The sequence below is a fragment of the Vigna umbellata genome, chromosome 3 (assembly GCF_029865625.1).
Source record: "Vigna umbellata cultivar VRB3 chromosome 3, Vumbellata_1.0, whole genome shotgun sequence".
Lineage (NCBI taxonomy): Eukaryota > Viridiplantae > Streptophyta > Magnoliopsida > Fabales > Fabaceae > Vigna > Vigna umbellata.
This window is the reverse complement of record NC_142167.1, coordinates 16,540,752-16,554,321: the sequence shown is the minus strand read 5'-3', so window position 1 is coordinate 16,554,321 and position 13,570 is coordinate 16,540,752. Positions and strand designations below refer to the sequence as shown.

General features: G+C 32.9%; 2 protein-coding genes across 5 annotated transcripts; both read left to right on the top strand.

The window, feature by feature from the left end:
* The first annotated feature begins 2,255 nt into the window (after nucleotides 1-2,255).
* On the top strand, nucleotides 2,256-8,109 carry LOC124842687 (RING/U-box superfamily protein). 3 transcript variants are annotated; one of them, XM_088109842.1, is made up of 9 exons: nucleotides 2,256-2,518; nucleotides 2,616-2,700; nucleotides 4,273-4,773; nucleotides 4,894-5,053; nucleotides 5,285-5,582; nucleotides 6,194-6,266; nucleotides 6,340-6,430; nucleotides 6,884-6,963; nucleotides 7,363-8,109. In XM_088109842.1, the coding sequence occupies exons 2-9, from the start codon at nucleotides 2,620-2,622 to the stop codon at nucleotides 7,624-7,626; spliced, it is 1,548 nt and encodes a 515-aa protein (XP_087965968.1). In that variant the 5' UTR covers nucleotides 2,256-2,518; nucleotides 2,616-2,619; the 3' UTR covers nucleotides 7,627-8,109. The 3 variants fall into 3 exon arrangements, with proteins under 3 accessions (XP_087965968.1, XP_047175186.1, XP_087965969.1); XM_047319230.2 differs by having other exon boundaries at nucleotides 2,256-2,700; XM_088109843.1 differs by lacking the exons at nucleotides 2,256-2,518; nucleotides 2,616-2,700 and adding an exon at nucleotides 3,491-4,109.
* Nucleotides 8,110-9,642: 1,533 nt separating this feature from the next.
* LOC124842661 (DHBP synthase RibB-like alpha/beta domain-containing protein) lies at nucleotides 9,643-13,509 on the top strand. Of its 2 annotated transcripts, none has more exons than XM_047319198.2 (5): nucleotides 9,643-9,802; nucleotides 10,073-10,295; nucleotides 11,963-12,138; nucleotides 12,379-12,670; nucleotides 13,125-13,509. In XM_047319198.2, the coding sequence occupies exons 1-5, from the start codon at nucleotides 9,736-9,738 to the stop codon at nucleotides 13,186-13,188; spliced, it is 822 nt and encodes a 273-aa protein (XP_047175154.1). In that variant the 5' UTR covers nucleotides 9,643-9,735; the 3' UTR covers nucleotides 13,189-13,509. The 2 variants fall into 2 exon arrangements, with proteins under 2 accessions (XP_047175154.1, XP_047175163.1); XM_047319207.2 differs by having other exon boundaries at nucleotides 9,664-9,824.
* Nucleotides 13,510-13,570: the final 61 nt, after the last annotated feature.

Below are 13,570 nucleotides of genomic sequence, written 5' to 3'. Positions count from 1 at the left end.
TTAACTTCATTCTTTTGATATGCATTCTCTTGAATGAATGAATAATGAAGAAGCTTATTGATATGATATGAACATGCAAATGCCCTACCTTAACCGTTATATACACATTCTTTGGTGGCTAAAGGCTCACCACATTAATCATAATCATATGTCCCATGAAAGTGGCTGTACACAAATGTTGTTCCCCCTCGTCACTTTCTTCCCAACATCATCATATTTTCCGAAACATTCTTATATCTACCGTATGTGAACTCATTGTAGTTTAACTTAGTTCTTTGATATTAAAGTCTATTTGCTTTTAAGCATAAATTCAATTTTTATATTGCAAATTTGATATCAAAAAGAATTTTAAGATACAAATCTCATTTTAGGATTTTCTAAAATTTAATTAAACTTATAATTTACTTTTAGTATTGTTACTATGGGCTCATAGCCGACCGAACAGTAGAAGTGCAGAAGAGTCGTCGACCGATGATACCTCTCAGGACAGTGAACCGATCGGTTAAATCAGCCGTTAAGGTAATTAATAGTAATAACTGTCGAAGAGTTAATGAAAATAATTGTCATTTATTGACAATTAATATTATCATTCATTGGTGGTTAATGAGTCAGACCTAATGGTAAGCTCATTATAATCTATAAATATTTGTCTGGCAAAGGGTACGGGTAACTTGAATTGGAACTGAACCTAGAGCTCTGATAACTAAATCTTGATTACAAGACTATTACGCAAAGTCACTGACTTGAGCGTCAGAGTGTCTTTTGTAGGCACCCTCCCCCACGGCTTGGACAAGGAGAAGAGAGAAGACAACACCCCTGGACATCAGACAACTTTGAATGTTTTGGATTAGGGTTCTAAGTCCTGTCGAAACAAGTATAAATTAGATTTTAAAGAAATTTGATATCTGGTAGATCTACTACTTTAATTATTATGATAAATTTAAAGTTGTTTTCTTACTATTCAATGTTTTTAAGGATTATAGTAAAAAATCTTAAATCTTAATTAAGGATTTCCGTATGTTTAGAAGTTTTTTTATTGGTATTTATTTTAATTGTTGGTTCAGTTTTGGAATATTAAAAAAAAAACTAAACACTTTATAAGTAAATTTTGTTAAATTTACAATTTCGAATTCTTAAAACCGTTTTGACATATTCAAATACGTTAGTTTTTTTATTAGTACTATATTAATGTTAACATAAGAAAATAATTATTATTTCGTTTGGTGACTCGAAACAAAAACACAATATTTTCATTACCTAGTAATGAGAAGAAACTAAATCTCACAATATATGCGTGAATAGAAAGTGAATTGGTGAATGATCCTGAAAACAGGAATAAATATTATAGCGTCAGTTAGCTGCAATCCCATCCATAAAAGTTCCTCTTTTTAAAGTAAGTCTATCTTTTATAAAGTGTACGGTGGAGATATAGTTTACTATAAATATCTTTATTTTCACTAATACTAAATTAGCACGTAATTAGTTTAATTCAAATAAAATAAAATATATATTACTACATTATTTTATAATGGAAAATGACGTTTTAATTTGTAATTAAGGTACAATTTAAGTACTATCTTAAAAAAAACTGTAATTTTTCTTTCTGTCACGAGCTTTTATTTTAAGGCCTAAACACTTAAATATATAAGATATCTAACTACTAATAAACTGGTTATACAAAACATATACTCTAGGCCAAACTTAAACAAAAATTTCAAACAACTAAAAATATATTTATTTCAAGAAATGAGTTTATTTGAATTATTTTGAATCTTCACATATTTAAATTTGATTTTTTTACCAATAAAAAATGTGTATTAAAAATTTGACAAATTGTAAAATATCTCTCAAATTAAATTAATACTTCATCTATTCTTAATATTTTTTGTGCTTAAGATTATATTACCATGTTTAAATAGATCTAACTATCTTGTTTAATATTTGCTACTTCTATAAACCATGGTTATACTTAAGCAAATATAAAATACTACTAAAAAAAGTTGGAAATGATAAAATATTAATAATTTTGGAACAAAAATGGGAAGCTAAGTAATAAATGCATCCTTTATTTTTTGTTTTGAAGTTAAAGACATTGAATGTCATTGATCATGGAAGTTGGGAGTGAGAGGAAGGTGTGGTGAAAGAGATTGGTTGTATTTGTTTTCTTCTCCTAACTTTCTCACCACTCCTTTACTATTTAAAGTTCCTGTCTTGTGGGGGAACTTACACTAGTTTTTGTAAATAAGTGGACTTATGATGTACTAAACTTCTTTGATTATGTAAATTAATCTTATTTTATTATTTGGTTAATATAAACATTCTGCATATTTTAACAGTGAGAATAACTTATGGAGTGTGTTAGTGGCAGCAGATCATAGGGAAGGGTACCCCACTAAGTGTCATAAATGTCAAGCTTGGTCTCTGTGCTTAATCACACTCACTTCCTTTTATTTTTGTAACCCATAAATCTTAGTTATCTCTGTCATACTCATCTCTTCCATGTACCCAGCAATAAGTGGTATGGGAATAATTGGTGTCTCCAAGAACTGAATTTTATTTGCAATTTCGGTTGGTCTTCCATTTCCAATTTCTGGGTTTGAATTCTTTTGCTACAGAAAAATGAGTACAGAGGAAAAGCCTGTGAATGACGAACATGAAGCAGGTTCTTGCAGACGAACAGTTTCTCTTCCAGTTCAAAAGGTACCACTTTCGGTTATTCGTTTTGCATCTTCTTTAGCTTCAATCTGGGGCATAGGGTCTGGTTTATTTCAAGGATTAGTCACTAATTTAAACTCTTGAGTATGATCTTTCTTTTTTTTTTCTTCTCTTTCTTAATAAATAATATCATTTGTCGCTCCTTCTGTCAGTTTTGGTTTTGTTTGTTTGTTGATTCTTCAGAACGAAATTTCCAAATCTATTCTTTTGTTATAGTAGACATGCTATGAACACTGAAAATAATCATTACGAATGACAAAGTTTGTTCTTTTATGTATTTTATTCTTTTATTTGAATAATTGGGTCAGTTTTTGGACTAATATATATCATACGCATATATTTTATAATACCCAGAGCTTGATTTGTCTGGATTTTTTTTCATAAACTGTATCTGTGGGATTTATTCCTGTAGTATGTTATTTCTTGGTGTGAATTTTATTCCTTTTAATTGTTAGCGTGTTTGTTCTGATCTCTTGTGTGTGCATGAGAACTGACTGCAACCAGCTTTCAGCTACTTTTGTTTTTTCCCCCGAGTACTTTGAATTATGCAGTTGAATATGTCATGTAGTTTGCGTCCATAGGACCCAGTCGGTTAGAGTTGAATATGTTCAGCCAAACATCTATTATTCAATTCACTCCATAAATATGTAATCACTAAATAATTTGCTCAGAATTTTATTTCAAATAGGATTTGAATAAGAGTTTAATTTCACTGTAGGGAGACTTCATATTCAACATTGGGCCACGTGAATTGCTGATTCTGTGATACCTTTCTGTGGAAAATCTTGGCTACACTTTTGTTGATTTAGAGTCTTTGAATGAACTTCTCCATAAGGATTTCTAGGAGAGAAAAAAATGAAATAGACTCTTCATAAGTTAAAATTAGCTCATGCACAGTCAAAAGATAAAGATATAGTGAAGTGATACAAGAGAATTTCTTTAAATTAACTTGCGTATGAGATAATTTTATCTTATAGAGAAATTGATTTCATGTTTTTCTCTCCTGAAACATTATATAGAAGTTTTACAGGAGGATTTCGACATTCAATCACTGCATAACTGTTTATTGTTTGAGTACACATCCAATTACACTTTCCTACTTCTTGTTGCTAAACAGAAGCAGTTTGAGTGCTAGTTTATATTTTCATGACAATTATAATAAAAGATTTAAGAGATGAAATCATTTAAATATTCTAGTTTTTGTTATATGATACTGCTATTAATCTGAATTCTGAAGATCTCTATTTGATTCGGTCATTAATATATCAGAACATGTTTTATGCACTGCCTTTTTATTTACATCAAAATTCCATGTTTCAAAACTACGACATTGTACTTACAAGTGAAGAGGCGAGTTAATGGATTGGCTGGAAGGAGAAAAGAAGAAAGACTCGGTATCCCTGTTTAATATAGTCTAATTATGTGTGTGATGGCTTTCAAGCTATGACTAGGAAAAAGGATTCATTGACTACTGAAATAATGTTATTAGGTTGAATGTAGTTTACATGTATATCAAAACCGCAGCACTTATTTTATCAGTTGCATATTTATTTGTAGGTTGATGATCCAATGGGGATAACTGAAGAAGCTTCCCATGTTCCTCCTCGGAAGCGACAGAATCTTCTCCTGGAAATACCATCAAGAACAGAAGAGAGTTCTCAAGATTTTGTTGCGATCAAAATGCCACCAACACCAAGTTCCAATCCCACTCCTACTCCAAAGAGAGTGAATTTTCTTGTGAGTTCTCGCTCTGTTGATCCTCCAGCACATAACTCTCCTGGGCCTTCAACATCAAGAGGAAAATCAGCCATAAGAAGCCTGCTCCCAAAACTGAGCTTCAGGTATCGAACACCAGCAGCAGATGTTGAAAAGGCAAATACCGCAGCTCCAGAAGTTTCCTCTTCAGGCATTGGAGAAAAGCCTTCAATTGCAAGATCATTGTCTCTTACTAAGATATTTACTCCTCGGATTAAGAGAACGTCATCGTTACCACTAGATGAAATTAGACAATCAAACAATGAATCTTCTCATGGTGGAAGTGTTGGTGGTCCTCTAAATGTAAGATTTAACAAAGCTTTTAAGTTCCATTTTTCTGTAGTTATATATGGTAGACATTGTTGATAAATCTTGAGTCGTTTTAATAACCTTTGTTTTTAACCTATTAGTTCATTTTCACAGAAAAAAGAAGCCCAGAGGAAGATAGCTCGCTCTCTTTCAGTACCTGCCAACAACAAAGACAAAAGCTTAAGGAGGATGGATTCATTTTTTCGCATTGTTCCTTCCACTCCTCGAATAAAGGAAGGAGATGTATTGGTAGACACATCAACAAACGATGCTGGTATCTCATTATAAACATTTGCTTTTGAACTCATGGAAAATTGTAGAATTTTATATGCCAACTTTGAATTATTTGGCGGAATAGAATCCACTCTCCCAGTTTCAGATTTTGTTTAAAAAAAAAGCCTACTTTCTCTGGAGACATTTTAGTTTAATTTATAATTTTAGAACACCTACATCTTCTTAACTTCCATGAAGTTAGTAACTCGTCTTAAATACTTTCATGGTGCAGAAAATGAAGATGCTAATGGTGAAGATATAGCCGAAGAAGAGGCCGTGTGTAGAATCTGTCTGGTTGATCTGTGTGAAGGAGGTGAGACCTTCAAGTTGGAATGCAGCTGCAAAGGTGAACTTGCACTGGCTCACCAAGAATGCGCTATTAAATGGTTTAGTATAAAGGGTAACAAGACCTGTGATGTGTGCAAGGAGGAAGTTCGGAACCTACCTGTCACTCTATTAAGGATCCAAAGTGTTCGAAATCGGAATATTGGTGCAAATAGGTCTCAGCTGGAAGATGCAAACGGATACAGGCATGTCTATTTACTTTTGTTTCTTAAGGATCTTACCGATGAATGAGTTACAACAATATGCTTCAGTGAGGAACTAAATGGATATTATATAATCTTAATATATGAACTAAATTCGTATATTGAGATTATATATGAACTAAACTCATAGAATCTTAATATATGAATTGAATTTAGTTCATATATAATCTCAAATACAGGCATATTAAATACAGTCATGCCTATTCACTGTATGAACTGAATTCAGACTTTAATAATCTTGAATCACTTTCCTGCCCCTTGCTTGTTGTTATTTAACTAAATTCTCATGTCTCCTCTGCTTCATGCATGTAATAATGGTTATTAACTTATCACTGCATCTAAGATACAGAACAGCTAATTTACTGTTATGCCTTAGAAATTGAACTAATGGACTCACATACTATGTCATGATTCAAACATTGTTTCCTATACAGACCATTTGTGATGCTTATAAGTCAATAGTTTTTCTTGAAGTTGTGCAGTTACTACTAGTGGAATAGTGTGTTTTTGTTATATCTTTATTTATAAATTCTTTCACTGTGGATTATTAATTATTATAGTCACGCCTTTAATTTGTCTGCTAATTTTAATAGGGTATGGCAGGAAGTCCCAGTTCTTGTCATTGTCAGCATGCTAGCGTATTTCTGCTTTCTTGAGCAGCTATTGGTAAGAACATCAGTCCTCTCAGAATTATAAAATTTGCAATTTTCTGTAGGCTCAGTTATTCAGCTCTCTGCAGGTTGGAAAAATGAGTACTGGTGCAATTGCCATATCTCTTCCATTTTCCTGTGTACTGGGTCTACTTTCCTCCATGACATCATCAACCATGGGTAGGTTTGAACATTGGTAAATATTGTAAATATACTTTTCTCAATAACTCATCAGATATGATATAGGGAGTGTCCGTTGCATCTTTCATGTATCTGTTGCCACTCATTTAAATGCCTTTTATCCAATATATCCTTCTTCTGGGCTAATGAAACTGTTAACTGGGGGAGTTTTATAAAACTTAATTAAATAAGAGTGGTACCGACACATTAGAGTCAGAGTAGACTGGTCAAAGCCACTGTTTGTTGTAATAGGCTGATAGCACTCTTTATTGAGGTCTGGATAGTATAAAACGTGATGTGGCAATTTCTGTTATTATGACACTGAATGATTCTTTTATTCTCAACAAGTAATTGCTGTTCCTGTTTTTATTCATGTCGGTTTTGTTCTTTTCTGCTAGGTTGGTTAGCTGATCTATGTGTCCTAACATTTTTGTTTTAAACTCTGGTGTCCAGTGAAGAGCAGGTTCATCTGGATTTATGCTTCTGTCCAGTTTGCTATGGTGGTTCTCTTTGCGCATATTTTTTACTCCGTGGTAAGGAATTTTGTCTGAACCAAATTCTTGTTACCTGTATTTATCTTTTGAAACAAAGTTAGGCAATATTTTATGAGAAATAAATGATCAAATTAATAGAATAATAGGCTTTTATCTCTAAAAGAAAAACAACAGTATCAGATGTGGTAGGGATGAAATTATGCCGTCTCCAAATTTTCATAGAACATGCAGATTCTTGGGGGATGTGATGGTACAATGGATATTCAATCTGATTCCATCTAATTTGGTTTATGCATATCCTGATTCCAAAGTCCAATCACCACATTTTTCTTGTATAGCGTAGCATAATTGGTTGGTTATATGGATGCATGAAAGTGTGTAACTAAATGCAGAAGGCCAAGCATTCTGACTCTCTTAGTGTCGTTTTGTCTCCTACAGGTTCGTGTGCAAGCTGTTTTGTCTATCCTTCTGGCCACATTTGCTGGTTTTGGTGTGGTGATGAGTGGCAGTTCTATTCTTGTGGAGTTTTATAGATGGAGAAGAAGATTGCAGGCATCAGAACACCGACAAGGCCCTCAATTGGTGCCACAAACAGGACAAAATCCACAATCTTCAAACACTCCTAATTCAGATTCAGGTTCAGGTCCTTCAAACCACAGTCAACCTGTGGTGCAAAATGAACAGAACTCAAATCAGAGTTGAATTGATTTGTTTGTTTGGCTTCTCTTAACACTAGAGGATGCAACTCATCGTTTTTCATTATTGATTTGGAAGTACTTTCGTGTATAGGGAATTAGACTTTATTACATTTTTACATCTTCACCAGACTTCATTGTACAGCTTATGGCAGCAAGCAATAGTGACTTAGAATATAGCTTCTCATGCTATAGAATTTCTGTTTTTTAATATGGGAATTACAATTTTCAGCACACTAAAACCAGAAGGCGTCTGGTCTTCTTTTTTGTAGTCTTGGGTGAGAGAATGATTTTGTTTTTGTTCAGAGTGGAGAACAAGTCTTTTTAGTTCATCTTGGTGATTGGATCATTGATGTAGAAAACTAAATGAAGCTTTATTACCTTCTACTGTAGGACTAGAGTACATTCTAGAAAATTGCATGTTATGTTACAAGAATCAACATATTTTGAGGGAGGAAATTTGTGAATGATATATTGTCTTTCTTAGAAAGATGGAAATCTCTTATCTTTATTCAATTAGGTATTGATTGGCTTGTCATTACTGATATTTGTATATGACAAGATCATTGCAAAAGTTGTTGTGACAGGTAGTGTTTACCATGTTCTTTATTTGACCAAGTATGTTTGCCACAATCTATCACCAAGATAAAGAAGCTTGCTTTCTTCTTTTATTGAATTTTTGTTACAAAGCTAGCTTTATTCTATTCAAGCTGACACTGAATTGTATTATCTACTTTATCTGCTAGCACACTTGTTTAAGGAAAATAAGAAATCGTGTCAGCTGTTTCACAGTGAAAATGACTTTTTTTAATCAAATGTGGAGCAGAAAAGCAGAATCTGATAACATTAATATGGTTGCTTAATTGCCTTTATTATGACTAGTTTATTGGTTAAGTTTCACAAAGTTATTGACTGAAAATAATGGTTATTCTTTTGTTTAAAGCTAAATGAAAACTTTTTTGCTTGAATATTTGAAGTGATGTTACTTTAAGTTTTGAAATAACTAGTAATTTTATTTATTCTTTGAATGTGTTACAAAATAGTAAAATAATTCCTAAATGTTATAGTTTGATACTTCTAATTCAAGTCAACTCAATCTTTAAAATTGTATCTTGATGATATAATGGTCTCATAAAACTTTATATATATATATATATATATATATATATATATATATATATATATATTTATATTGAAGGATTTGATTGCACGAGTAAAAGCAAATTATGGACTTCATTTAAGAGAGAAAATTTGAGCATAAAGATTATTATTGAAAATTGAATAGTAATGACTATTCAAATAAATAATGTAGTAGATCTAAGATTTAAATGATCTGATATTGTCCAAATCTGATTTTTGGTGAAAATAATTTTTGACCAAACTTTATTTTTTTTCTGAGTGAGATTAGTCTAAGATGAAGTTTTAGAATATTGATGTCCATAAGATAAATAATAAAATATGAATGTTATGCAACATTTTTGGAAATGGTACAAGTTTGCATGTGTTAGCCGAAATACACGTCTTATACCTGAAGAGTCGAAGGTTTTTGTTGTTTTCACCTCTATTTTTTTTTCCTGTACCTTTCTACTAAGATGGAATGAAAAAAAAGAATCTTTTTTTAAATATTTATTCTTTTTTTTAAATATTAAAAAGCTTTCAAAGTACACATTATAAAATGTTTAAAAAATATATTTTTAAAATTGATAATTTTTTTATATATTTTGGATTATCTTATTGGTTTTACCGAACACAATTCGAGGGTTATAAAATGAAGAGTCAAATAATTATTCAACGTTTTAGTGATTCTTAATGATGTTTAAATAATGTTTAAAAACAAAAATAGGTAAGATTTGTAAAATATATGCTATTAGCATGATGATCAAAGTTAGTGATTAAAATTTTTAAAGGATGAAAAGTAATATTTTATATATTTTTTAAAAGAATTAAATAGAATGATTTCTAATTTTAGAAGAACGTAAAATATATTTAATTTTAAAATAAAATAGAAAAACAATTTGTAGAAAGTGAAGAACTGAAGGAACACATAGTGTCTATAAGGTCTTCGTGTAGTAGTGACTATGGAGCAGAGCATAGGTGAATACAGATTTTGCATACCATGAATGTTTCTGCGCAAGGACTGCTTCTCCTAAACACTAGTTTCTTTTCCAATTTCTCCTTCCGAGGTGACCTTTAGTCACGACCCTTGTCAGTCCCTTCTCTCTCTTTCGTTTTTTTTTCGAAACTTCAATCAAACAGTTGGTGGGTCAATCAATAAACCAAATTTGTAATACTTCAACGTTTTTTTTTAACTTCTTGTATACCCACTTGAATTTCATGGTCAATAATGCTTTCTTTGGTGGCATTTTGGATAAAAAAATGCCAATTTTATGCGTTACTTTACCTTTTCTGGTCAACTCTAAAGTTGAGCTCTATATGTGACACTTGTGCTTCAGGGTTTCGCAGGTTGTCAGTTGTTCAACGTTCGCAGCAGTGTCACGGGCTGAGAAGAGGTTTCTCGAAAAGCATGGCTTGCAGTGTGGAAAATTGTGATATGGGTAATGGGGTGGTTCATCCAGCCACGGATGCCTATGCTGGAGAGGCAGTTGAAGCTTTGAAAGCTGGGAAAGTCATAGCGGTACCCACCGATACACTCTATGGGTTTGCTTGTGATGCTTGGTATGCTGCTATTTCAATCTCTGCTTCAAAACTTATATTGCCTTTGTAGATGCTTAAAGTCCTTCAAGCTTCACTTGCGTTTCTGGCCCTCTAGTTTTTTTCTTCTGTGTTGCATTTTATACTTTTCTAGGTACATGTAAGAAACATTGGTTGTGGCAGTTGTACTATCTTGGATTTTAGTTCTAACTATGTTTGAAAATTAACTTCAAGCTTGGTATAATCAACATAGAGAAAAAATGTAGACGGAAATACCTTCTGCTGGAAAATTATGAAAACTCTATTGTATAGTATAGCATTAACAAAGAATGAAGTTATAACTGCACCCTAAACTAGTGAAATTTCAATGAATTTCTGTATTTGAATATAAATCTAGAGTTTATTTTTCTCTACCAAAAAGGAGTATAAGAGTTTTGAATTTCTATAACATTTCTGTTGTTTTAATCTACGAACCTAATATTAAGCAATTCATAGTATTTCCTGACAATATATCCAATGAAATGTTGGGTCAGTAAAATTCGATCTTCCTAAAAGGAAGCAGATGAATAATTGCTTTATATCCATTTCATACAGGTTTCCGTAAGATATAAAAAAAGTTTCATAAACATCATATGGGAGAAAAGTTAGCTCCACATTATTCCCATCGTTGTAAATGTTGACAACAAACTTGTGAAAAAACTTGATTCACCTCTTGTTCCATTCATGCAATCAATAAATACAATTTATGGACTCACTCTGACCGTTGTACTCAAAACAAACAAACTCATGAATTACCTATAAGTCTCCAACAGCTAATACATTAATTACTCTACTAGACTGTCTTGCTGAATTCTCCACTCGCTTGTGCTCGGTCCCCCGAGCTACGTGCCACCATCAACAACACTACTTCTTGTTCAACTTCTTCTGTGATGTTGGTTGTCTATTCTTTTCCATCATATCGACAATTTTTAGTAAAACGTATGACCTTACCACAACTGAAGCACTTATACGTGTAGCACTCTTTTGCATAATAGCCATCCTTGCCATTTTGAAAGCATCCAACATTTGAGTGTCTTGGCTGACTTCCTCTCCATGGACCTTGTTCTCTTTTGTACTAATTTTGTTGACTGGACTGTTCTTTCTCCCTTTCCTATCCTTTTCTTCCACCACTAAGATCGCTTCCTCTACCTCTTCGGTATCGTCCTCTACTTTGAGTGTTGTGAGCCTCTCCCTTCATTTGGAGTAGTTGATTAAGTGGCTCTTGATACCACTTTGTAGACAACAAACTTCTTGTGAAAAAACTTGATTTAGCTCTTGTTGTTCTTATTCCATTCATGCAATCAACAAATACAATTAATAGACTCACATATTCTGATGGTTGTACTCAAAACAGATAAAAATGGCTATAAATGACTAACCCATTAACTACCAATAAGTCTCCAGTGGCTAATATATTAACTACTCTTAAGACTCCAACGGCCAATTCATTAACTACCAGTAAGTCTCCAATGGATAATTCATTTAACTTTATTCTAAACCCAACACTGAATGCCTACGTGTTTTCTTGTTTTAATGCAATGTGTTTAAAATTTCGTTTACACTCTTGTGTCTACACCTTCTTATGTCTCTATTAAATTACATTCTAAATGATTAATGGTTACCTCTTACTTTTTATTGGGGCATGTTGGCAGCTCATTGGAAGCGGTTAACAGGATTTATGAGATCAAAGGCCGTAGACACACAAGCCCTCTGGCTATTTGTGTTGGCGACGTATCAGACATAACCCGTTTTGCTGTCACTGACCATTTACCTCATGGTCTGCTTGATTCCCTCCTACCTGGGCCTGTTACAGTTGTACTAAAACGAGGTTTGTCAGTCATATCTGAGAGTGTGTGTAAGTAATGGAAAGTAAATTTATGGAAATTAAATATGCAGAGTAGTCTATAACATATGCCTAAAGCAATCAACTAACAAAGTTTAGGATGCAGCAATTTATTCCTATTTCTTCGATCCCGTTGTCAAAATATCTTCTGTGTACCTCGGGTTCTGTTATAAAGATCCTATTTATTGTCTTGTCTCATAGTACGTATACCTTGATATTTTGCAGGAGAGTCAAGTGTTCTTGAACGATCTTTGAACCCAGGATTGGATAGTATAGGAGTTAGAGTGCCTGATTGCAATTTCATCAGGACCATTGCCCGTGCTTCAGAAACTGCTTTAGCCCTCACCAGTGCAAACTTAAGTGGACAGCCAAGTAGTCTTTCCACCAAAGATTTTGAAAACCTCTGGGAACACTGTGCTTTTGTTTATGATGGTGGTTTGATTCCATCAAGTCGTGCAGGTTCTACAGTTGTGGACCTCACTACACCACAAAGATACAGGATACTTAGACCTGGAAGGTAGCTGGTCTAAACTTTAATATACTACACTGTTTAAAACATGTACTGTGCGGTAAGATGCAGATTTCAAAACTATTTCTGTTATATCATTTTTCCACTCCAATATACGACGGAAATGCTTGGATTTTTCTGTTCTAATATTTCACCATTTAAAATGATGACACCAAATTCATCCAGTTCTGAGAACTTTCATTAGCTCTTCTCCAGTTAATAATGTGTGGACCTCTGCAAAATGCATATAAAACACGGCCATCATTCCTGTCTGAAGCCTTTTCTTAAGTAATAATAGTGGCTCAAAACTGACGTTTTACTAGCAGAATGATGCAATATCTGAGTTTACATGTTTTGAACAAACCTGTTCATAATATTTAGTTGCCATGTATATTTCATATTTTGTGAGTATGAGTTTTATGTTGCCTTAAATCAAGTGTTCTTGTTCACCTATCATTTGCAGTGCAAAGGAAGAGACAATTTCCATCTTGGAGAAGCATTCTTTCGTTGAGACAGTGACCTCTTAAATAAGTTGTGATTCATTTTCAGTGTGACATTGTAGACCTAATGTCCCACTTGCAAAATCAAACAATTCTTTCGCTTGGACAAGTGAGAAGCTATCACCCAGGCTAATTATTCCCATTGTCTGCTTTATGTTTTATAGAATCTCTAGGATGCATAAAAAAATACGTTAAAAAATCGATGATGTTGTGCTTCAACTTGGTTATATTATTTTTTTTTCATCAATATATTTGCATAAAACATCTTTATATCTTGAGCGGGTGCTATGGAAATGTAGACAGTCTAGTGAAATCCAATTCACAGAATATTTTTTGTGGATAGCATTATTATTGTGTTAAAGGCTATACCCTAAATACCAAGTAATCATTAGTGCAGAACATATTTGAC

Bases quoted from the DNA above. Each gene is read 5' to 3' on its own strand.
- LOC124842687 (XM_088109842.1), top strand. From the start codon at position 2,620: ATGAGTACAGAGGAAAAGCCTGTGAATGACGAACATGAAGCAGGTTCT. The intron at 2,701-4,272 runs GTACCACTTTCG...ATTTATTTGTAG, and splicing joins TTTCTCTTCCAGTTCAAAAG to GTTGATGATCCAATGGGGAT. The intron at 6,431-6,883 runs GTAGGTTTGAAC...TCTGGTGTCCAG, and splicing joins CATGACATCATCAACCATGG to TGAAGAGCAGGTTCATCTGG.
- LOC124842661 (XM_047319198.2), top strand. From the start codon at position 9,736: ATGAATGTTTCTGCGCAAGGACTGCTTCTCCTAAACACTAGTTTCTTT. The intron at 9,803-10,072 runs GTGACCTTTAGT...CTTGTGCTTCAG, and splicing joins TTCCAATTTCTCCTTCCGAG to GGTTTCGCAGGTTGTCAGTT. The intron at 12,139-12,378 runs GTTTGTCAGTCA...GATATTTTGCAG, and splicing joins TACAGTTGTACTAAAACGAG to GAGAGTCAAGTGTTCTTGAA.